General features: G+C 44.7%; 1 protein-coding gene across 7 annotated transcripts; it reads left to right on the top strand.

The window, feature by feature from the left end:
• Positions 1 to 970: 970 nt before the first annotated feature.
• On the top strand, positions 971 to 20,736 carry ZNF621 (zinc finger protein 621; the record flags this gene model as incomplete). 7 transcript variants are annotated; one of them, XM_082412916.1, is made up of 6 exons in its annotated part: positions 1,818 to 2,219; positions 2,656 to 2,741; positions 5,320 to 5,388; positions 15,080 to 15,206; positions 15,786 to 15,893; positions 17,433 to 20,736. In XM_082412916.1, 4 exons carry the CDS (start codon positions 5,386 to 5,388, stop codon positions 18,491 to 18,493), a joined length of 1,299 nt encoding a protein of 432 aa, XP_082269042.1. In that variant the 3' UTR covers positions 18,494 to 20,736. The 7 variants fall into 7 exon arrangements, with proteins under 7 accessions (XP_082269037.1, XP_082269036.1, XP_082269041.1 ...); XM_082412911.1 differs by lacking the exons at positions 1,818 to 2,219; positions 5,320 to 5,388 and adding an exon at positions 971 to 1,193 and having other exon boundaries at positions 15,022 to 15,206; positions 15,789 to 15,893; XM_082412910.1 differs by lacking the exons at positions 1,818 to 2,219; positions 5,320 to 5,388 and adding an exon at positions 971 to 1,193 and having other exon boundaries at positions 15,022 to 15,206.
• Between the last annotated feature and the right edge of the window lie 3,415 nt (positions 20,737 to 24,151).

Here is a 24,151-nt window from a genome sequence, read left to right as displayed (position 1 = left end):
ATAGTTTTAGATTTTACATTTAGTTCTGTCATCTATTTTGAATTAAACTTTGTATAGGGCATGAGGTATGGATCCAAGTTCCTTCCTCCCTCTCTCTCGCGCTCCCTTCCTTTTCAAATGGGTAATTTGTTGTAGCACCATTGTCCATATATGTGTGGGTCTAGTTCTAGATTCTGTTTTGTTCCGTTGATCTGTTTGTCCATCTTGATGCCATTAACACACTGTATTAATTACTATAGTTTTTCTAAGTATCGAAGTCATATATTGTTAGTCCTCCTACTTTGTTTTTTGTTGGTTTGGCATTTCCAGGTCCTTTGCATTTCCATATGAATGTTAGAATCAGTTTGTCAATTTCTACAAAATATATCCTGGGATTTTGATTGAGATTGTATTGAATCTATAGATCAATTTTGGTATAATTGACATCTTAATTATATAGACTCTTGATTCGTGAACATGGTAAATCTCTCCATTTATTTAGATTTTTATTAATTTCAGCAATATTTTGTAATTTTTACTGTATAGTAAATAACTCCTGGGGTAGAGTCATATATACAGATATCTAGGGTCATTCTGTCTTCTAGCAGTGGTAGGCCAATTTCCCCTTTTAGCTCTGAAGTGCTTGGTGAGTAGGAACCATATATATGGAACTGTGTTCAGTAGACCTATCAGTGGTCAAAGAAAAAGTCTGTTCCTGTTGGTAGCAACACTGGCAAGAAGTGGTCACTGAAGTAAGGCTACTGTTGACCCATTGATTTTCAGAAGCATCGTCACTGTAGTGAGGCATTTGCTAGTTAGCTGTTGTCCAGTGGGTAGGACTGTCATTGATTGGCTGGCTTTGAAGGGCATTTGTCACTGATTGGCTCATGTTCTGAAGATTGGGGCTGCCATTGATTTGATAACTCTCAGAAGCATAGTTGCAAGGGTCACCAAAGTGAGACTGTCACTGGCATTGGCTGATTTTCAGAGCATGTGTGTTGACCCGAAGTTATGTAAGTTAACGGCATTTACTTGTTCTTAAGGGCAATTACTCGTTCGTGGCTTGGAACTTTGGTCAGAGAACAGTCTTTTCCTTTCTTGAATCTGAAAAAGTCCTTTTAATGTTTCAATTCTCAGCGCCGCCCCCCTTTCCTTTCCTCAGCCAAACCCGCCGGAGAGACTGTAAGGGATTATCCAGATCTTCAGTTGTGGAGGTATGATTGTTTTTTTCAGCCAGTGTTGAAATTTAAGTTACTTGCCAGTTAACTAGGCGGAATAGCTGTAAACTACGGAAGTTTTGTACTACATTGAAAAAAGCTAAACACAGGACATTTAGGGCGTCCTGCCAAAGTCAATACAGGACAAAATCATTTAATATAGGACTTGTATATACAGGATGCCTGGCAACCTTAGTCACTGTTATTTTGGTTGTTAAATGAATCTGTCCTAAAAGGTCCCACACACGCCTAGGTCCTAGGAAGGGAGAGGGCTTTGAAAAGGTAGATGGGAACCATGGTTCTCCTAAGGGCTGCCCAGCCTAGGACCCAAACAGGATGCCTGGCGTGGGCCTCTAGGAGATGACACAACAGAAGCCATTCTCCCCACACCTGCACAGCCCAGGCTCCAGGTGACCCAGGGAACAAAGGGGCCGACAGCTGATGGGGCAGTCGGTTAACTGGGGCCCCACCTAGGTCTAGAGGCCGAGATCTGAGTAGAGCAAGGTGGCATCAGCACCCTCACAGCCCGCCCTCAGTCGGCTCATTGGTTGAAGCACAGGAGCGGAGGCACCCGCCGCTAGCACGGCGGTGCGGCGCCCGCAAGTGACGTCACGAGTAAGAGCCCGCCCTAATCCCTGCCCCTCGGGTCACGTGAGGCCGCGCCGCGGGGACCACCGAGATGGGCCGCCTCCGGGCGGCCTAGAGGGGCGCACGACGCCCGTGCTCGGTTCCGTATCGGCTTTCGGAGACTCACTTCTTGGGGTTCTGAGGGAAACAGGCTCGGTTCAGGCGAGTTCTTCGTGCCAGTCTCGTCCGGCGCCAGCTTCCTCGCTTTCCTTAGCGATTCGTCAGCACCCCGCCCCTGAACTCGCCTCTCTGACCCGGTGCTCGGGTGTCTGGGCCTCGCAGAAGCCGCCGAGGTGGCGGCGGGGCCTCCTAGAGCCCTGGTCCAGTCCCTTGCCCACCGAGGCGTGATCGTCTTTTTTGTCCTAAAGAAGTTGGCCCAACTGCCTCCCGTGCCCGGTACCGAATTTTCTGATGTTTGGGGTCTCCTATCATCATCACCCACTGGAACACTTGAGTATTCTAGCTCAATCCAGATCCAGCCACCCCTGTCTCCCTTCTCCAAAGGCACCCTTTTTGGGGTCAATGTCATGGTCCCTCTAAGCGCTTTTTTAGGTTTTTGTTTGTTCAGACCCAGCACTGTAGGGACAGGATTCGTCTTGGATCCCTAGGTCCGCTCAATGTGAATGGGCCCCGGAACGCTCTTGGGCAGAGCAGGCAGGTGGTGGATTGTCCCGAGGACCAGGCAGTGCAATTCACGAGGAGTTTGGGGCGATCAGCCAGAGCGGGGCTGATAGTCTCCTGCCAGTGCTCGAAAGGAAAAGACGGAAGACTGTGGGCGGTTGTGGGTGACGTAGCACAGGGACTATTGCACTCATGGCTCTTCTTCTCTTAGCTTTTAAGGTTCTTGCTCTTCCAAACCCAGAAGACAGTGCACGGAGCCAGGGAACATCAGCCATGCTCCAAACCACTTGGCCTCAGGTGAGCTGAGCTTCTTTTCAGTCTTTTAAAAATCACATTAGCTATCAGGTAATCAGGAAAGGACCAAGAAGGCCTAACTTGGCCAGGCTATGGTTTCCCTCTTGCGTCCATCCCCAGGGCTATGGTTGTAAATACGTGGTGGAGGAAATAAGAGTCTTGTGTGTACAGAGTGATGAGTTTGGATGAATAGGTTTAAGTGGAAAAAGGGGGACCCAAGCCAAGAAATTCCCCCTGAATGTGGAAATCCAGATCATGTTCTACAAATAGAAGTTGCAAGCACAGATATAGCAAACAGCCTTACCAAAGGGGAAATGAGTTGGGGGTGGGGGATAAATTAGGAATGTGGGATTTAAAAAAAAAAAGGTTGCCTGCCGAGATCAGAGAAATTCTTTTTTTTTTTTTTTAAATAAATAAATAAATAAATAATTTATTTTTGGCTGCGTTGGGTCTCCGTTGCTGTGTGCGGGCTTTCTTTAGTCGCGTCGAGCGGCGGCTACTCTTCGTTGCGGTGCGCGGGCTTCTCATCGCGGTGGCTTCTCTTGTTGCGGAGCATGGGCTCTGAGTGCACGGGCTTCAGTAGTTGTGGCACGCGGTCTCAGTAGTTGTGGCTCACAGGCTCTAGAGCGCAGGCTCAGTAGTTGTGGCACACGGGCTCAGCTGCTCCGCGGCATGTGGGATCTTCCCGGACCAGGACTCGAACCGGTATCCCCTGCTTTGGCAGGCGGATTCTTAACCACTGTGCCGCCAGGGAAGCCCCAGAGAAATTCTTTATTGAAGAGATTGCTCCACAAGTAGTAGATGTATCCCAGAGAGACCAGCATTGTTTTTTCCATATGTGCTTTCTAAATGCTAGGTGCATAGTACTGAATAATGCAGACAGGTTCCCTTTTCTCATGGAGGGTACTTTTACCAAAAACAAATAAGTTACCATAATTACCTGTTGCTAAAGTACAGTGCTTCGTAAAAGTGTGGTCCGTGGGCGGGCAGCATCAGGGTCACCTGGGTGCTCGTTAGAATTGCAAATTGTTAGTCCCACCCTAGACGCGGAGTCAGATTGGGGAGGAGGGTAAGTGGGGTCAGGAATCTGTTGTAACAAGATCTCTGGGTGATTCTTACGCACCTTCTCAAATTTGAGAAGCCCCAAAGAAGCTACCTTTGAAGGTAGTGGTCAGGGAAGCCCTCATGGAGGTGGTCACATGACGTTGAGACCTCAAGGATGAGGTAGAAATAGTCTTGAAAACTACTGGAGAAAGAAATAAAGAAGAGCTTTCCAGAGAGGAGGACAGCAAACGCATCGGCCCTGGGCTGGGAGAGAAAGCTGGGTGTACTCTGGAGACAGGGAGAGGTCAGAGGAAGTAGTTCATTGTGAGGTGGGACAACTAGGCACATGGCTTGGGGGTCACTGTGAAGACTTTGGTTTCTATTCTGGGTTCAGTAGGAAGACACTAAAGTATTTTAAGCAGGGGAGTTGAAAGGGTTGGATTTATATATTAAAAAGGTTTTCAGCCCGTAGTGGTGCATTGGTTGCAGAAGAGTGTGAGTCAGGATGATATTGCAGTCCAGGTAAGAGATTAAGTATTGCTCTCCCTGCCCCTTTCCCGTTCTTTTTTAGTAGACTTTATTTTTTTAGAGAAGTTTTAGGTTCATAGCAAAATTGAGCCAAAAGCACAGAGTCCCCATATGCTTCCTGGCTCCACACATGCAGAGCCTCCGTCATTATCAGAGTGGTACATTAGTTACAATTGATGAACCTACACTGACACATCATAGTCACATAAAGTCCGTAGCTTGCATTAGGGTTCACTCTTTTTTTTTTAATAGATTTATTTTATCTATTTAATTTATTTTTAATTTATGTTTTGGCTGCATTGGGTCTTCGTTGCTGCACGCGGGCTTTCACTAGTTGCAGCGAGCAGGGGCTGCTCTTCATTGCAGTGCGAGGCCTTCTCATTGCAGTGGCTTCTCTTGTTGCGGAACACAGGCTCTAGGAGCACAGGCTTCAGTAGTTGTGGCACGCGGCCTTCAGTAGTTGTGGCTCGTGGGCTCTAGAGCGCAGGCTTAGTAGTTGTGGCGCACGGGCTTAGTTGCTCCGCAGCATGTGGGATCTTCCTGGCCAGGGCTCGAACCCATGTCCCCTGCATTGGCAGGTGGATTCTTAACCACTGTGCTACCAGGGAAGCCCAGGGTTCACTTTTGCTGTTGTACATTCTATGGGTTACAAATGTATAATGGTATGTATCTATTATTGTAGTATCATACAGAGCCTCTTCACAGGCTCTAAAAATCCTCTGTGTTCTGCCCTCCCTTCCTGGCAACTATTGATCTTTTTGCCTTTTCCAGAATGTTGTGTAGTTGGTATCATACCTTTTCATATTGGTTTTGTTCACTTAGCAGTATTCATTTAAGGTTCTTGTGTGACTTTTCATGGCTTGATAGCTTATTTCTTTTTAGTGCTGAGTAATATTCCATTGAATGATTATACCACAGTTTATTTCTCCATTCACCTACTGAAGGACATCTTGGTTGCTTCCACATTTTGGCAATTATGAATAAAGCTGCTATAAACATCCTTGTGCAGGTTTTTGTGTGGACATAAGTTTTCAACTCATTGGGAAGATACCGAGGATCATGATTGCTGGATCATATGGTAAGAGTATGTTTAGTTTTGTAAGAAGCTGTTAAACGTCTTCCAGAGTGGCCGCACCAGTTTGTATTCCCACCAGCAATGAATGAGAGTTTGTGTTGCTCCACATCCTTGCCAGCATTTGGTATTGTCAGTGTTTTGGATTTTGGCCATTCTAGTAGATGTGTAGTGGTAACTCATTGATTTAATTTGCATTTGCCTGAAGACATATGTTGTAGAGCAGGGGTCCCCAACCCCGAGGCCAAGGACCGGTACTGGACTGGTCCTGTTAGGAACCAGGCTGCACAGCAGAAGGTAAGCGGCAAGCAAGCGAAGCTTCATCTGCCTCTCCCCATCGCTCGCATTACAGCCTGAACCACCCCCCAACCCCCCTGTCCAGTCTGTGGAAAAATTGTCTTCCACGAAACTGGTCCCTGGTGCCAAAAAGGTTAGGGACTGCTGTTGTATAGCGTCTTTTCATATACCTGTTTGCCATCTGTATAACTTCTTTGGTGAGGTGTCTGTTCAGGTCTTTTGCCCATTTTTTAAATCGGGTTGTTCATTTTCTTATTGAGTTTAAGAGTTCTCTATATACTTGGGATAATAGTCCTTTATTATGTCTTTTAAAATATTTTCTCACTCTCTATGGCTTGTAGTCTCGTTTTCTTGAAGTATTGTCCTTTTAAGGTAGGGTTTAATTCTCCCTCATCTTTTCTTTCAAAAATGTATTTCCTTCAAAACCTTCTCAGCTAGTCTTTCACACTTACTTTTTTCAGATTACTGTCAATGATCCCCTACCCCTGTATAAATCTCATTGATTTTTTTGTGGGGGAGTGGATTTTTTTGAATTCATAGGCAAAACTGGGGTAATTGACTTCTTTACAAGTTTGATTCTTCCCATTCAGAAACACTGTATGTTTCAATTTATTCAGTTCCTCTTTTATTTATTTTAATAAACATTTAGTTTTCTTGTCTTGGTTTTGCAGGTTTTTGTTAGGTCTGTTCTTAGCTATTTTCATATGAATGGCATCTTATTTTCTCTTTTTGTCTTCTAATTGTTTATGGTGGTATTTAGGAAAGCTAATCATTTTTGTTCACTTATCCTATATTTAGCTAACTTAATGAATTATTTTGTCAGTTTTAAATGTTTTTTGTTTATTCTCCTGCGTCTTGGATATTTTTTAGGCAGATAGCTATTTCATCTGCAAGCAAAAATGTTTATGTTTCTTTCCTATATTTATGCTCCTTCCCCAGTCTTTCACAGGAAGTAGAACCTCAGTGCGTGGTAAATTATCAACCATCAACTTTAATGGATGTGCTCTGGCATTTCACTGTTAATGTGGTATTTGCTGTTGTTTTCTGACCTTCTTCATAAGTGTAAAAATTTTTATTGGTGATCAAACCATTTTTGAAATTAATTCTTTCAGCAAATTCATATTAATCATCTTGCATCTGCCAGGCAAATGTACTGTGCGCTAGTAAACCAATAATGAACAAAACAGAATCCTTGCCTCATGACTTACAACCTGGTGGGGGGAGGTGGACAATAAAAGTATAATTTGTCAGATGATGAAAAATACTGTGGAGAAAAATAAAGTAAGTTGAGGTACATAGGGACCATCCATAGGAGGAAGAAGAATGTATCAACAACCTAACTCTCTTGAAAAGTAAGTTCTCCTTTAATAATAGGCATGTTTTTGGACTCATGATACCTGGGGTTATTTGACAGCAGATGGGAAGAACAATTTGGGGAGGAAGATGGTACTGGGTGGAGAAAGTTGTGAGAACAGCTCTGAAGATGCGAGGGAGTGAGGTTTGACTTGCTGCACGCAGAGGTGAACTTTGGTTTACCTGTGAGCCTGTGGTCGCTGTCCTCAGAAGCCCTTTAATGCCTTGTTGAAGCAGTGATTACTCACAGGACATCATGGTTCTGTCTGATGTTTGGATTTGGGGCTCAAGCTATTTGGGGGGCCCTTTGGACCTTGTCATTGCCCAGCTTAAGGGTCAACTCTCCCTTTGAGAAGTTTCTAAATTTGTTCTTCTCTCAATGTCTCCTTTTGAACTGAGTTCCCTAGTTCTTGTTTGCAAAGGACCCCCTCAGAAGGACCTGAGTGTAGCTCCAGTAGAGTGGCTGGGAGCAGTTTAAGTTGCCAGCATTGATGCTTGGGGTATGTTTCTTCCCTGCTTCCCCCAGGAGCAACTGTGAGAGCATTCCCTTCTCCCTGTCCCCTCTGCTGACTCCAGTGCACAGGCTGCCGGGAGAGACTGGGACACTCAAAGAGTAAGGGGCTTAGCTGAGCCCCTGTGGGTAGGTGTCTTCCTTTTCCTTGGGCTGAAAAGAACAAGGCTGACTGCATAGGGTGGTGAGAATCTCCTAGGAAACGGAATCATCTGTGGGGTCATGAAGGTGAGAAGGTGCAGAAGGCAGGAAACCCCTCCAGGCTGAGCCAGTCTCTGTGGTCTGCACTGTGCTGTCTATAGAAGCAGAGAAGGTAGCCAGTGGACACGGTTAGAAACTGCTCCTACATCTCATGGAAGATGCAGAGGCTCTGGCTCCTAGGATGGTATGTGTGGTTTTGAAATAGCTGATCCCTCAGTGTTGATTGGGGGAGGGGCCCCATGTGGCCTGGAGGGAGCACAGTAAAGGTGGCTTGATAGGTAATTTTGGAAGTTGGGTTTGAAAAGATGTTCTCCGAAGGTGGGGCAACACCAGGTTATGATGAGGTTCAGGGGTTAGCCATGTGTTCGGAGAAGTTCATGACCCCGTGTCGGAGGCAGCATGCTATGTGGGAAGAGCCCAGGTTTGCTGTTTGACAGGTTTGGGTTGAAGTCCCAGCTGTGTCACTTCCTGGCTGTGTGATCTTGGGCAAAGTAATGAATTTTTCTGAATCTTAGTTCCATCCTTTGAAAAATGGGAGTAACAACTCTGACTTTATATATATGTTGTAAAGAGTAAGTGAAAGAGAAGATTTTTTTGATGTGGACCATTTTTAAAGTCTTTATTGAATTTGTTACAATATTGCTTCTGTTTTATGTTTTTGGTTTTTTGGCCACGAGGCATGTTGGATTTTAGCTCCCTGACCAGGGATTGAACCCGCACCCACTGCATTGGAAGGCGAAGTCTTAACCACTGGACCACCAGGGAAGTCCCAAAGACAAGATTTAAAAGTGCCCACCCAATGGGGCTTCCCAGTGGCGCAGTGCTTAAGAATCCGCCTGCCAGTGCAGGGGACACGGGTTCGAGCCCTGGTCCGGGAAGATCCCACATGCCGCGGAGCAACTAAGCCCGTGCGCCACAACTACTGAGCCTGCACTCTAGAGCCCGCAAGCCACAACTCCTGAGCCCACGTGCCACAGCTACTGAAGCCTGTGTGCCTAGAGCCTGTGCTCCACAACAAGAGAAGCCACCACAATGAGAAGCCCATGCACCGCAACGAAGAGTAGCCCCCGCTCACTGCAACTAGAGAAAGCCCGCACGCAGCAACGAAGACCCGACGCAGCCAAAAATAAATGAATGAATGAATGAATGAATAAATAAAGTAAAATAGATATATTGAAAACAAAAAAAAGTACCCACCCAAGAGCCTGATGCCTAGGGGCTAATCCACAAATATGAGTTCCCTTCACTCTTGGGAAGATGGAGGTGGCCCAGGGGAGACAGAGGGGGTACATTTTGGCAGGTGGGGTGGAGCTCAAGACAGGTGGACATGCCTGTGCCCAGAGATAGCACATGGCCAGCCTTCTTTGAAGACAGGTGGTTTGGAGGAGAGGCCACAATGGGTAGGCTGCAGGTTTCCTTCAAGAGAGCTAGCTTTCTGATAAGGTAAGAAGGTATAAAAAGAAATTTGTAAAATACTGGGACTATTTCTTTTTTTATTTTAATTTTTTTAATATATCTTTATTGAAGTATAATTGCTTCACAGTACTGTGTTAGTTTCTGTTGTACAACAAAGTGAATCAGCCATATGCATACATATATCCCCATATCCCCTCCCTCTTGAGCCTCCCTCCCACCCTCCCTATCCCACCCCTCTAGGTTATCGCAAAGCACCGAGCTGATCTCCCTGTGCTATGTGGCTGCTTCCCACTAGCTATGTATTTTACATTTGGTAGTATATATAAGTCCATGCCACTCTCTCACTTCGTCCCAGCTTCCCCTCCCCCACCGTGTCCTCAAGTCCATTCTCTATGTCTGTGTCTTTATTGTGCCCTGCCACTAGGTTCATCAGTACCATTTTTTTTTTTTTTAGATCCATATATATGTGTTAGCATACGGTATTTGTTTTTCTCTTTCTGACTTACTTCACTCTGTATGACAGCCTCTAGGTCCATCTGTCTCACTACAAATAACTCAATTTTGTTCCTTTTTATGGCTGAGTAATATTCCATTGTATATATGTGCCACATCTTTATCCACTCATCTGTTGATGTACACTTAGGTTGGTTCCATGTCCTGGCTATTGTAAATAGTGCTGCAGTGAACATTGTGATACATGTCTCTTTTTGAATTGTGGTTTTCTCAGGGTATATGCCCAGTAGTGGGATTGCTGCGTCATATGGTAGTTCTATTTTTAGTTTTATAAGGAACCTCCATACTGTTCTCCATAGTGGCTGTATCAATTTACATTCCCACCAACAGTGAAGGAGGGTTCTCTTTTCACCACACCCTTTCCAGCATTTACTGTTTCTAGATTTTTTGATAATGGCCATTCTGACCAGTGTGAGGTGATACCTCATTGTAGTTTTGATTTGCATTTCTCTAATAATTAGTGATGTTGAGCATCTTTTCATGTGTCTCTAGGCCATCTGTATGTCTTCTTTGGTGAAATATCTACTTAGGTCTTCCGCCCATTTTTTAATTGAATTGTTTGTTTTTTTGATATTGAGCTCCATGAGCTGTTTGTATATTTTGGAGATTAATTCTTTGTCCATTGTTTCATTTGCAAATATTTTCTCCCTTTCGGAGGGTTGTCTTTTCATCTTGTTTATGGGTTCCTTTGCTGTGCAAAACCTTTTAAGTTTAATTAGGTCCCATTTTGTTTATTTTTGTTTTTCTTTCTATTACTCTAGGAGGTGGGTCAAAAAAGATCTTGCTGTGGTTTATGTCAGAGTGTTTTTCCTATGTTTTCCTCTAAGAGTTTTATAGTGTCTGGCCTTACATTTAGGTCTTTAATCCATTTGGAGTTTATTTTTGTGTATGGTGTTAAGGAGTGTCCTAATTTCGTTCTTTGACATGTAGCTGTCCAGTTTTCCCAGCACCACTTATTGAAGAGGCTGTCTTTTCTCCATTGTATGTTCTTGCCTCCTTTGTCATAAATTAGGTGACCATATGTGCGTGGGCTTAACTCTGGGCTTTCTATCCTGTGGGTCTTTTTCTTCTCTTGTGTTTCCTGCCTAGAGAAGTTTCTTTCTTTCTTTCTTTCTTTATTTATTTTTAAATGGTTTTCCTTTTTTTTTTTTTATTTTTATTTATTATTTATTTTTTGCTGTGTTGGGTCTTCGTTTCTGTGCGAGGGCTTTCTCTAGTTGCGGAGAGCGGGGGCCACTCTTCATCGCCGGGCGCGGGCCTCTCACTGTCGCGGCCTCTCTTGTTGCGGAGCACAGGCTCCAGACGCGCAGGCTCAGTAGTTGTGGCTCACGGGCCCAGCCGCTCTGCGGCATGTGGGATCTTCCCAGACCAGGGCTCAAACCCGTGTCCCCTGCGTTGGCAGGCAGATTCTCAACCACTGCACCACCAGGGAAGCCCGAGAAGTTTCTTTAGCATTTGTTGTAAAGCTGGTTTGGTGGTACTGAATTCTCTTAGCTTTTGCTTGTCTGAAAAACTTTTGATTTCTCTGTCGAATCTGAATGAGTTCCTTGCTGGGTAGAGTAATATTGGTTGTAGATTTTTCTCTTTCATCACTTTAAGTATATTGTGCCACTCTCTTCTGGTCTGCAGAGTTTCTGCTGAAAAATCAGTTGATAACCTTATGGGGATTCCCTTGTATGTTATTTGTTGCTTTTCCCTTGCTGCTTTTAACTTTTTTTCTTTGAATTTAATTTTTGTTAGTTTGATTAATATGTGTCTTGGTGTGTTTTTCCTAGGGTTTATCTTGTATGGGACTCTCTGTGCTTCCTGGACTTGATTGACTACTTCCTTTCCCATGTTAGGGAAGTTTTTGACTATAATCTCTTCATATATTTTCTCAGACCCTTTCTTTTTCTCTTCTTCTTCTGGGACCCCTATAATTCGAATGTTGGTGCGTTTAATGTTGTCCCAGAGGCCTGTGAGACTGTCCTCAATTCTTTTCATTCTTTTTTCTTTATTCTGCTCCTAGGCAGTTTATTTCCACCATTTTGTCTTCCAGCTCACTTATTCGTTCTTCTGCCTCACTTATTCTGTTATTGATTCCTTTTAGTGTATTTTTCATTTCAGTTATTGTGTTGTTCATCTCTGTTTGTTTGTTCTTTAGTTCTTCTAAATCTTTGTTAAACATTTCTTGTATTTTCTCAGTCCTTGCCTCCATTCTATTTCTGAGATTCTGGATCATCTTTACTATCATTACTCTGAATTCTTTTTCAGGTAGATTGCCTATTTCCTCTTCATTTATTTGGTCTTATAGGTTTTTACCTTGTTCCTTCATCTGTGACATACTTTTCTGCCGTCTCATTTTTTTTTTTTTCCTTTTTTTTTGTGAGTGGGATTGTGTTCCTGTATCACTGGTTGTTTGGCCTGAGGCTTCCAGCACTGGAGTTTGTAGGCTGTTGGGTAGATTTGGGTCTTGGTGCCAAGATGAGGACCTCTGGGAGACCTCACTGCGATGAATATTCCCTGGGGTCTGAGGTTCTCTGTTAGTCCAATGGTTCAGACTTGGAGCTCCCACTGCAGGAGCTTCAACCCAACCCCCAGCTCGTGAACCAAGATCCCGCAAGCCACGCAGGGTGGCACAAAAAAAAAAGAAAAAAGAAAAAGGAGAACAGTAACAAAGTAAAAAATAAAATTAAACTAGGAAACTAACAGATATGTTAGAAAAAATATAAAAATAAAAATAATGATGAAACAACAACCAGAAGGTAAAACAGAACCACAATAGTAAAAACAAGGAGGAGAAAAAAAAGAAAAAGGTGGAAAAGGCCTTGGCTCTGGAAGGCACGGCCTGAGCAGGGGCGAGGTTTGGGTGGTGGGCAGGGCCTATGATTAGGACCCACAGGGCTGGAAAAGGCCCTGACAGGTGTGGGGGGTGGGGCTTAGGCTCAACAGAACAGAAGGGGCCCAGGCATGCCTCCCACCTCTGGTTTCAGAGGGTGGGTGACCCAACTTGGGAGCTCAGCAGGCATCCTGGGCCCCATTGGGCAGGACGAATGCCCTCACTCCTCTCCTGCTCCTCCAGGGCCAGAGGGCCCCTCCCGCCTGCCTCTCCTGTTCTCCCCGGTCTCCCTCCCCAGGACCCATGCGGCCTGGAGTGGGCTTTGGAGGGCTGGGGAATCAGCCTGGGAGCTTAGCAGTCTCCGTGGGCCCGAGTGGGTGGTGCACATGCCCTCTGCTCCTCTCTTGCTCCTCTGGTCCTGGAGATTGGGTAGGGGAAACGCTGGGTGTGCTCCCCATGATCCGAGCCCCTGAAGGTCCCACCAGTCATGGGAACCCCTCCCCCCTCTCAGCCACCCTTCAGGGCCGCCGGTCCTATCCAGCCTCCACTTCTCCTCCCCCCTCAGTCCCCCCACGTCCTACTGGTTCACTTGGGGCTTCTTCCCATCTCCTTGGGCATTGGGGTCCCCCACCAGCATCTGGCAGGTGCCCTAGTTGTAGGGAGATGCAAACTCTGCATCTTCCCACACCGTCATCTTCCTGATGCTTCCTAATTTTTATTTTATTATGGAGTATAGTTGATTAACAATGTTGTGTTAGTTTCAGGTGTACAGCAAAGTGATTCTGTTATACATATACAAGTATCTTTTCCTTTTCAAATTCTTTTCCCATTTAGGTTATTACAGAATATTGAGCAGAGTTCCCTGTGCTATACATTGGGTCCTTGTTGGATATCTGTTTTAAATATAGCAGTGTGTACATGTCAGTCCCAAACTCCCAATCCGTCCCTTCCCCCCACCGCCAGTCCCCTGGTAACCATAAGTTCATTCTCTAAGTCTGTGAGTCTGTTTCTGTTTTGTAAATAAGTTAATTTGGATCTTTTTTTTTTAGATTCTGCATATAAGCAATATCATATGGTATTTGGCTTTATCTGTCTAACTTACTTCACTTAGTATGATAATCTCCAGGTCCATCCATGTTGCTGCAAATGGCACTATTTCATTCTTTTTAATGGCTGAGTAATATTCCATTGTATATATGTACCACATCTTCTTTATTCATTCTTCTCTCAATGGACATTTAGGTTGCTTCCATGTCTTGGCTATTGTAAACAGTGCTGCAGTGAACATTGGGGTGCATGTGTCCTTTCAAACCATGTTTTTCTCCAGATATATGCCCAGGAGTGGGATTGCTGGATCATATGGTAGCTCTATTTTTAGTTTTTTAAGGAACCTCCATACTGTTCTCCATAGTGGCTGTTACCAATTTACATTCCCACCAGCAGTGTAGGGGGTTCCTTTTTGTCCACACCCTCTCCAGCATTTATTGTTAGTAGATTTTTTGTTAATGGCCATTCTGATTGGTGTGAGGTGAATCTCATTGTAGTATTGATTTGCGTTTCTCTAATAATCAGAGATGCTGAACATCTTTTCATGTGCCTCTTGGCCATCTGTATGTCTTCTTTGGAGAAATGTCTGTTTAGGTCTTTTTTTTTTTTTTTTTTGTCTGTTTAGGTCTTTTGCCCATTTTTGGATTGGGTTGTTTGTTTTTTTAATATTGAGTTTCATGAGCTGTTTGTAAATTTTGGAGATTAATCCCTTGTTGGTCACATCGTTTGCAAATATTTTCTTCCATTCTGTGGGTTGTCTTTTTGTTTTGTTTATGGTTTCCTTTGCTGTGCAAAAGCTTTTGAGTTTAATTAGGTCTCATTTGTTTATTTTTGTTTTTATTTCCATTACTTTAGGAGACGATCAGAAAAGATCTTGCTGTGATTTATGTCAGAGAGTGTTCTGCCTATGTTTTCCTCTAAGAGTTTTATAGTATCTGGTCTTACATTTAGGTCTTTAATCCATTTTGAGTTTATTTTTGTGTATGGTGTTAAAGAATGTTCTAACTTCATTTTTTTACATGTAGCTGCACTGGGACTATTCCTAAGGAGTGGCCCCTCTGCGCATAGTGGAAGCTGTTGGGGAAGGCCAGGAGAAGCTGGGGCAGGGAGTACATGCGGCCGTGCATATGTACTTCGGCTGAGTGGAGACAGAGAGAGTGGTTGGTGTACAGAAAATTAGGTGACAGGTTAAGAGTACATGAGGGCAGCAGGTGCTAGAGGGACAGATCCATGGAGAAATGAACATAGGTGTTGATGCAGTTACCAGGCAGGAGAGCCCCAGATGCCAAGTTATGAGGTGAGGATGACAGTTTGGAGCCCCAGAGCTGAGTAGGTGGGAGAGCATTAGCGTTCCGAGTTTGGAGGTGGGAACACTGGCTGAGGGCTGGCCTCTGGCTGGGGTGCTGAATGCTCTTGTCCGTAGAGCAAACCTTCCACGGGGCTCAGAGTCACAGACCCTGGCAGGTCCATCTCTTCCCTGCAGCTCAGACTGCCCCCCTCTGGCCCTCGCTAAAGGCTTCAGCAGGAACCTGTTGTTTCAGGATCCAGTGACCTTTGAGGATGTGGCCGTGTACTTTACCCAGAACCAGTGGGCCAGCCTGGAGCCTGTGCAGAAGGCCCTGTACAGGGAGGTGATGCTGGAGAATTATGCAAATGTGGCTTCCCTGGGTAAGGTCTCTCTCAGTGGCCCTCTGTGATAGTTTCACCTCTTCTCAGATGTCTTGGGGATTCTAGTAGTCCTTAGGTTTGATGGCTCCAGAGGGGAGTTCTGCACTCACCGGCCTTTGGAGATGCTGGGTGGGGAAATCCCAGGTTCCCTTTGGCTTTGAAATTGGACGTCATTACTTCCCAGGGAAGAGCGTGGTTCTGGACCCTGAGGGAGAGGATTCTCCCGGGTACCCCTGGGAGACCTCTGTTCCTCCGTCCTTCCAGTGTTGTGGGATGTGGGCCCTCTCCTGTGTGGAGGAGCCTCCCAGGATATCAGTACATACATCCTTCCTGAAGGGATTTCATTTCTTCTGAGTCAGGGTGAGCTTGCACTTTCTCCCTGAGGAGAATCACTATCTCCCTGGCCATACCTTGGAGCGCAGTTTGGACCCCTTCCTCAGAACCCCTGGTGGCTCATTGGTCCCCTGGGCAGTCCACTTCTCTCCTCCCCAACTAGCCCACAGTGGGGTGGGCAGAGAGATCTCAGGAACAGCTCTGGATGTCTCCCCTCAACTTGTCTCTCTCTCTTTCTTGCTGGAGAAGCACTTCCATTCCCCACACCTGTTCTGATCTCCCAGCTGGAGAGAGGGGAAGCACCATGGGGCCCAGATCCCTGGGAAGCAGAGATTTTGAGAGGCATCTGTCCAGGTGAGTAAGAGGACCCAGTGCTGTCTGGTTTTGCCTTCCTGGTTTACTGGAAATATTTCTCCTGCAGCAGAGAACAAAGCTCCCTGTAGTTTTTATAAGGTAGTACTCAGTACACTCTCTGACCTCTGTTGAGTTCCCGCACTGAGCCCGGAAGGACCAGTCCCTAGGAGTGCATAGCTGCACGCTGTCCACATCCACGTGGCTATCCTCCCACGGAAAAGCTGTGACCCACTACCTCTGAAACCACCTCTTTTCTCACTTACCAGGGAAAATATTTAATTTTATGCCAATTTTCATGGCAAAGAAGTAGGGTTTCAGCCATACTTTAAGGGAAATATTATTCTGTGGGTCAAACTGATTTATCTATGCCATAGCTATGATTTTATTTGCCTCTTTAGTATTTAAATCATGTTTAGTATTTAAAAGTTCCTGATGTCATAATCTTGAGGTTTACGATGTATTTGTTTTCTATAGGGCTATAGAGGAAAGGGCAAGAATATTCCCCCAATACCACACCCAACACACCCACCCACCCTAAAATTTCCCACAGACTGCTTACCAGTCCCAGGAACTTTTGTTTACTTGGGTTTTCTTTCTTTTAGGAAGAAAGTTTCCAGGCCTCTTTTCTCACACATACTGTGACATTGTAAATAGTGGTTCCTTTAGCAGTAATACCACAGTGGCCTACAGCTCTCCGATCAACTTGTGTTCTGGCTGACTTTCTGAAAGAACTAATGTTTTATCCCAGAATATTATGCGGATTTTTTTTTGGCTGTGCTGTGCGGCCTGTGGGATCTTAGTTCCCCACCAGGGATTGAACCTGGGCCCTCAGCAGTGAGAACACGGAGTCCTAACCACTGGACCACCTATGTGGGATATTTAAAAGTAGAATTATCAGGCCATTATTTAGAATTCGGAATAGGGGGTGGTTTCCTGGCTTGCAGGTGGGGCATTGGGATCCATTGTGTCTCTGTGTGTGTTACCGCGCTGCTCAGCCGCTCGTCTCACGGGTGTCTTTTCCCTTCTTTGAGGTCTCCCTCTCTCTCTTTTAAAACCTGTTTCCATTTCTTGCTGATTCCTCTCACCTCTCCCACTCTTTTTTCTTCTTTTTTTCCCCTCCTGCCTCTTTTCCTTACCCGCCTCCCCTTTTTTAACTGGCTGTGCCGCATCGCTTGCGGGACCTTAGTTCCCCAACCAGGGATTGAACCTGAGCCCCCTGCAGTGGAAGCATGGAGTCCTAACCACTGGACCGCCAGGGAAGTCCCCTTCCCATTCTCATTCTGCACATTTCACCTGCCCTGGTTCATTCCCCAGCCCTTCCTTATAAGAGGCACTTCCTGGACTGTTTCCAGTGTCGTCACTTCTCCAGTTATACGTTATTGTTTTTCTTTTTCTCTCTCATCCTCCGTTATGGATGCTTGTAGCCATCTTATGGGTATATTTTAAAAAAATCACTTCCTACGAGAGAAAATCAGGACCACTGGATCCTGTTTCCCTTCCAGTTCAGTAATGAGGAACACTTGTGGTTTCTTTGGTCAGGTGGTGAGTCCTGGACTAAGACAGAAGAGCCAGTGGTAAAGCAGGAAGCCCCTGAAGAAACAGAGGTGCACAGCATGCCAGTGGGAGGGCTTTTCAGAAACGTGTCTCAGCACTTTGATTTTAAAAGCAAGGCACCATGGCAGACTTTCAGTCTGAATCCCAATCTAATACTTCGAGGTGGAATGAAGTTCTATGAGTGTAAAGAATGTGGGAAGATCTTCAGATATAACTCAAAGCTCATTCGGCATCAGATGAGCCACACTGGGGAGAAGCCCTTCAAATGTAAGGAATGTGGCAAAGCTTTCAAGTCCAGCTATGACTGTATCGTACACGAGAAAAATCACATCGGCGCAGGACCCTACGAATGTAAGGAGTGTGGCAAAGGTCTGAGCTCCAACACAGCCTTGACCCAGCATCAGCGGATCCACACGGGTGAGAAGCCCTATGAGTGTAAGGAGTGCGGCAAGGCCTTCCGTCGGAGCGCAGCCTACCTTCAGCATCACAGGCTACACACTGGAGAGAAACTCTATAAATGTAAGGAATGTTGGAAAGCTTTTGGGTGTAGGTCACTTTTTATCGCCCACCAGAGAATTCACACCGGGGAGAAACCCTACCAGTGTAAGGAGTGTGGCAAGGCGTTCACCCAGAAGATTGCTTCCATTCAGCATCAGAGAGTTCACACCGGAGAGAAGCCTTATGAGTGTCAGGCATGTGGGAAAGCCTTCAAGTGGTACGGCAGCTTTGTTCAGCATCAGAAATTGCACCCCGTGGAGAAGAAGCCTGGCAAGGCCCTCGGGCCGTCCCTGCTGTGTCCCCAGGGCCCCTCTTCAGCCTTAGCTCCCATGCCTTTCCAGGGCCCCTGCTCTGCTCCGGCTGTGGCCATGCCTTCACTGGCCTTGCCACACGCCGTCCTCATCCCTGCCTCTGGGCCCGTGTTCATGCTGCTGCCCGCCTCTGGAGTCCCTTCTTCTCCTGTCCAAATAGTACGAGTCTTCCAGGGTCTTCCTCCCACTGTGAAGCCTTCCCCAGTTATTCTGACCCCTTCTCCTCACCCCTCGTGAGCTCTGTCTTGGCACTTCTGTGGCTGTTACACACAGCAGATCTCCAACCTAACTTAAGCTTGATTTGTGGCTTTTACACCGTACATGTGTTACAGCTGTTTCGGCATAAACGCCATTGTAATCGAGATATATTTAAAGACTGTGTTTGTATAATATATTCTGTTTTTTTCTGGGTAGAAAATGGAAATACTTGACCTTCATGTTGGTCCCTTTCAGGCTTGAACAGTAACAGCCGTGTCTGCATTGTCAGGCTGCTGGTGGTCGAAGTGCTAATAGGATGCTTTGGTGAATTAGGGACGTTTGAGAGAGAGGACATCCCCGCATTAGGCCCCTGTGATTAGAGAGAAGCAGCCTGGGAGAAACAGAGGAGGCATTTAAGACCTGTCAGAGTTGAGAATTGGAATGAGCTTCCAACCATAGCCTTTAGAAATGAATGCAGATTGTTCAGTGGGTGAAGGTGTTGTGTATTGATGCAGTTGAATGAGCTTTGAGTTGGGTTGCTATTGACACAGATCATTGAGGATCTTGTACGTCTCTGCAAAAGATCATTTGAAATAACCAGTTTAAAAACAAAAAAAAAACATGCAGTGATAACAATTATTTATATGATCAATAGCAATCATGTCTTTAAACATGAAGTTGTTTTTTTTAATCTTTAGTTTTGCTCTTGATATCTAAATGTTTCCTTGTAACTTTGGTTTCCTAAGTCAATATACACCAAGGCATTCATCTTTGCTCCATCCGTTGCATAAATTTTTCTTGGTGTGCATTCTGGTTTCCTGTTTGCAAGCACTGGTTTCTACATTGACTTTTCTCCAAATTGTAAACGTGAACTTTGGCAAATTACTAAAGAAATAGGAGCAGCTGATTTGGGGGAAATCTGAATATGCCTGCAGAATTGTATTTTAGGAATAAAGAGGGCTATGTAACGGGTCAGTGGTTAAGCTTATGTGACAGGTTAGTGAAGTGGAATTTTGGATTGCTCTTGCTTTTGACCTTAGGTGAGAATCTTTTATAACTGTGCAAAGGACTGCGTGAAGTAATTCCTGGAAAAAGAACTTGAGTTATGCATTACAGGCACACCTTGTTTTATTGCACTTCACTTTATCCATTTCGTAAATACTGGTTTTTTACAAATTGAAGGTTTATGACAAAACTGCATTGTTGGATAATGGTTAAGATTTTTTAGCAATAAAGTATTTTTTAATTAAGGTATGTTCTTTTTTTTAGACAATGCTATTACATACTTCATAGACTATAGTGTAAACAACTTTTATATGCACTGGGAAACCAAAAAATTCGTGTGGCTTGCTTTCTTGCTATATTTGCTTTATTGTGGTGGTCTGGAACTGAACCAGAAGTATCTCTGAGGTCTGCCTGTATTAGCACTAATATAAAGTAAATCCTTAAATGTTGATGGAAGGGGCCATACATTTTTTTAAAGTTGCTTTTGCTGTCTACATGTGTCTCCAACCTTTACATTATTGGTTCTTAAACTTTACCATGTGTCTGAATAAGCTGGTGTAAAAAGAGTAATTTTCTGGCCTAACTCTCGGAGATTCTGATTTTGGATATCCATGGTGATGCCCAGACCTTTAGTGTGGACCACACTTTGAGAGAGGTGCCTTGAGCAACAAATGCCTGGGGGGTGTACCTTGATGAAGAGCTTGCCCATTTCACAGTGATCTTCAGGAGAGAAACCTCTAAAAGTAGTTTGGGTGGTATCAGTTTAGAAGAAGAGAGAAAAGTAAGTGAAATTTGGTCTGTAGGGAAAAAAAGAAAGGGGCAAAGAGAACTGATGTAGCTTACGAAGAGTTCTTGAGGTCTCCACTGCCAGAAGGTTCGTGGGGGTTGACATTGGTTACCTTTTGCTGTTTTTGTGGTTTATTTGCATGTTGGATGAAAGAATGAGGAAAATTTTTTTCTTATATAAAGTTAGTACACTTCAAAATAGCTCTTGGGTTAAAGAGAGCGCAAAGTGAAAGCTGCAGATGATTTAGAACTGAACAGCAGTAAGAATAGATCATAGCAGGGTCTAGGGGATGTGGCGAAAGGTGGTACTTGGAGCAATGTTTACAGTCTTGGATGCATTCTTTAGAAAATGAGTTTGAAGGCTTGCAATTCAGAAGGTTGGGGTGGGGGGTGGGATGGTGGTGGGAAACAAAAAAATTAACCAAAACCTAAAAACCAAACAAACAGACCACCAGCCCCCTTCCCAATAAACTTAGAAATAAGGTACACAACAGAGTTTGGTGTTTGTTTATTTATTTATTTATTTTATTTATTTTTGGCTGCATCGGGCCTTAGTTGTGGTGCACGGGATCTTCATTGAGGCAGGCGGGATCTTTCTTTGTGGCACGGGCTTCTCTCTAGTTGTGGCATGTGGGTTTTCTCTTCTCTAGTTGGGGTGTGCAGGCTCCAGGCCACGTGAGCTCTGTATTTGTGGCGCTCAGGGTCCAGAGCACGTGGGCTCTGTAGTTTGCGGCACGCAGGCTCTCTAGTTGAGGCGCACGAGCTCAGTAGTTGTGGCGCATGGGCTTAGTTGCCCCACGGCATGTGGGATCTTAGTTCCCTGACCAGGGGTTGAACCTGCATCCCCTGCATTGTAAGGTGGATTCTTTCCCACTGGACCACTAGGGAAGTCCCCAGGGTTTGGTAAAGATGGCAGTTGAACATGTTAGCATTTACACCCTCCTGAAACTCCACTAAGATAGTAAAGAGATTAAAAATTAAAAAGCATAAACTCAGAAGGACAATGAAAGTAAGCTGATGACAACATTTTGGAAGCTCAGAATCAGGTGAAAGAGTTGTGACTTCTAGCAGAGCTGAAAAAGGTAAATCCTAAGCCACATTGCAGGAAGCTGAGCAGCACCCCCATGTGGCAGAATTCCTAGAAAGGCTTAGGAACTGAAGATTCAGAAACCTCTGAAAGAAGGGGATGCTGGTGGGGTGAAGAACAGGAAAATTGGCTAAAAGTCTTTAAGAAGCACTTAGATTCCCGGTCACTTCCCCACCTCTCTCTTCTCTGGAGCAGTGTAGCAGGAATTTTGAATGTTGGGGAACCACACTGAATGTTAGGTCCTTCTCTGTCACCCCCTCACCTTCTACTCCTGGTTCTATCCAGAACCTGCTAATAGACTTGTGCACCTTCTAGGCTGGAAATCAGAACTTTCTTTGGGAGATGTGATCAAGTCAAGTGAAGAGACCAGTGATTCCTCAGTAAAATAGCTCCACACAGAAGTGCCAACTGTGCACGCAGAACTTCTCACCAGCTTTTTGATGCTCCATTTTTAAATATAAAATAAAAAACCAAGGATGTGCAAAAGGCTGAAGCAGGGGGGGAAAAAAAGCCCAATTGAAACAGACTATGCAGGAAGAAGAAAATTTAGCATCCTAAGGTTACAGAAGATGTTTGCAACTAACCCTGAGACAATAGATTGCTGTAAAAAAGGAAAATTCAGAGAACAAAAAAGAACTCTTGAAAACTGAAAGTTGATATCAGAAATGAGACACTCAGTGTCAGCATTGGAAAATAAAGTCAAGGGAATCACCCAGAAAGTATAACAAGAAGAGGTGAAAGTGGTAAAAAGAGGTCCAGGATAGGTGACCTAATAGTTAAGTAGGCAGTAAAGAGAGGAATAGAGACATGGGAGAGGAGAAAGTCATAAAAGAAATATCAGTACTTCAAGGAGATTTCCCAGAATTGAAGTCTAGGGCTTTGTGCCTTCATCAGCCTGTATTAAGAGGAGGCCCCAAGTATTGGAGTAAGACTACCCTGTCCTCAGGCCTCAGGCAGCAGGAATGAAGTGAGAGCCTCTCTCCCTAGGGGTCCAGACCCCCCCACCATCCTGCAGTCTCAGCCTTCCCATTGTTAACAGTCCTGAGACTGTCAGAGCATTCTCAGCATGTACTATGTGTTTGTCTCAGTCACCACAAGGAGCCCGGAACTCCAGGGTAACCGCCACCTCCTGCAAATGTAATCCTCTACATCTCTGCAATTCCCCTTTTTGTCTTCGTGTGTTACCTTTCTCCAACTCCTGAAAACTTCACTCCACTCTCTGAAGCTGGCGGCCCATTCGTAGTGAAGGTGCCTTCGTGCTCAGCATCCCTAACATGGCCTTTACCTTCTCGCTGTAATCAAAACCTGCTCGTCCCTTGAGGGTGCTGTTTCCCAGGCACCCTCTGAAATGGTGGTTGTATTTCTTCCACATTCCTAATATCACATAGCTTGGGTCCTCCTCTTTCTCTGTGCCGGTTTCAGACCATTCTTCACCTCTCCCTTTTCCCCAAAACCTCCACCTTTGAATCTTATGTCATCAGGCTGGAAACTCTGGGTCACATGCCCTCGTTCCTTGAAGATGTTAGCTTGTGGCCTGCTGTCACTCTGTTCAACATTAATCTTTTTTTTTTTGGCCTTACCATGTGGTTTGTGGGATCTTAGTTTCCCCAACCAGGGATTGAACTCAGCCCCATAGTGGTGAAAGCACGGAGTCCTATCCAGTGGACCACCAGGGAATTCCTCAGAATCCATTTTAACACATTTAGGCAGAAAGGGATTTCCTACCTACCACTAGGTAGCTTACAGAATTTCCAAAAAGGAAACAAGCTGGGATGCCACATAGACAGATGCCAAGAAAAATGACCAAGGACAGTACCAAGAGGCTCCAATGGAAACCCAACAGCTGCTGGTGCCTGCTACTAGACTGCCACCCCACCCCACTGAAGAGAGAGGCTAGACCTCCAGGAGGTTTGCTACATATTCTGAGAAAAAGCAAGTACACCCACAACCATTTTGGTAGGATACTGACTGTATGGTCTCAGGACCTTTATTTCCATCTTCTGAGAAGCTGTACCGGCTCAGTGGAAATTGGTTGTATGTGCACGTCTAAATAGCAAGGGCTTCTGGGAAATAGTTTTTGGAGTCTACCTGGGAAAGTGAGATTTATAATGTGGAGAAGTCCTAAAATGGGGAAAGGATTTTCAAAATATCTTGGGCAGCTATAAAATAGCAGATATTCATCACAGGCATAGAAAATGACTGAAATCTCTGAAGAATGTACTATATTCATGGGTAGAGAAGGTCAATATCAAGATTACAATTTTTGCCAAGTGAATTTATACGTTAAAAGCAGTTCCAATCAAAATTACAAGGGGGTTTGTGTGTGTGTGTGTGTGTGTGTGCACACACGTGCAACCTTACAAATTGATTCTAAAATTTATACAGAAGAGTAAAGGACAAAGAATAGCTAAGACAATTTTGAAGGAGGTGGGAGATTTTGTGCTACCAGATATTAAATATATTGATCACCAAAACAGAACAAAACAAGGCAAAAACAAAGCAAAAGCAAAATCCCCCAAAACCTAAGATACACTGTAATATGATTTATATGAATTAAAACAACAATATACTGTTTAGAAATAAACACATTTTATGCAAAATTATACACATTTATACAAAATACAGAATTATAGAGAAATAAAGTGTAGTGGGATCAAGCATCAGTGGCACAGGCTGAGAAAATATACTTCTATTCCTCTCCCCTTCTTCCTCCTTTATTCTCCTCTTACTGCTTCTCTCATTCTGTCCCAGATTCCAGGAACCCAGTCCCAAATGCTGCCCCCCAGTGGTCCAGCACCCCCCGCCTTTGCCCTATCTCT

The sequence above is a fragment of the Balaenoptera physalus genome, assembly GCF_965194825.1.
Source record: "Balaenoptera physalus genome assembly, chromosome: 11".
Classification (NCBI taxonomy): Eukaryota; Metazoa; Chordata; class Mammalia; order Artiodactyla; family Balaenopteridae; genus Balaenoptera; species Balaenoptera physalus.
Note: the sequence above shows the minus strand (reverse complement) of the source record. Positions and strands in the feature narration are given on the sequence as shown.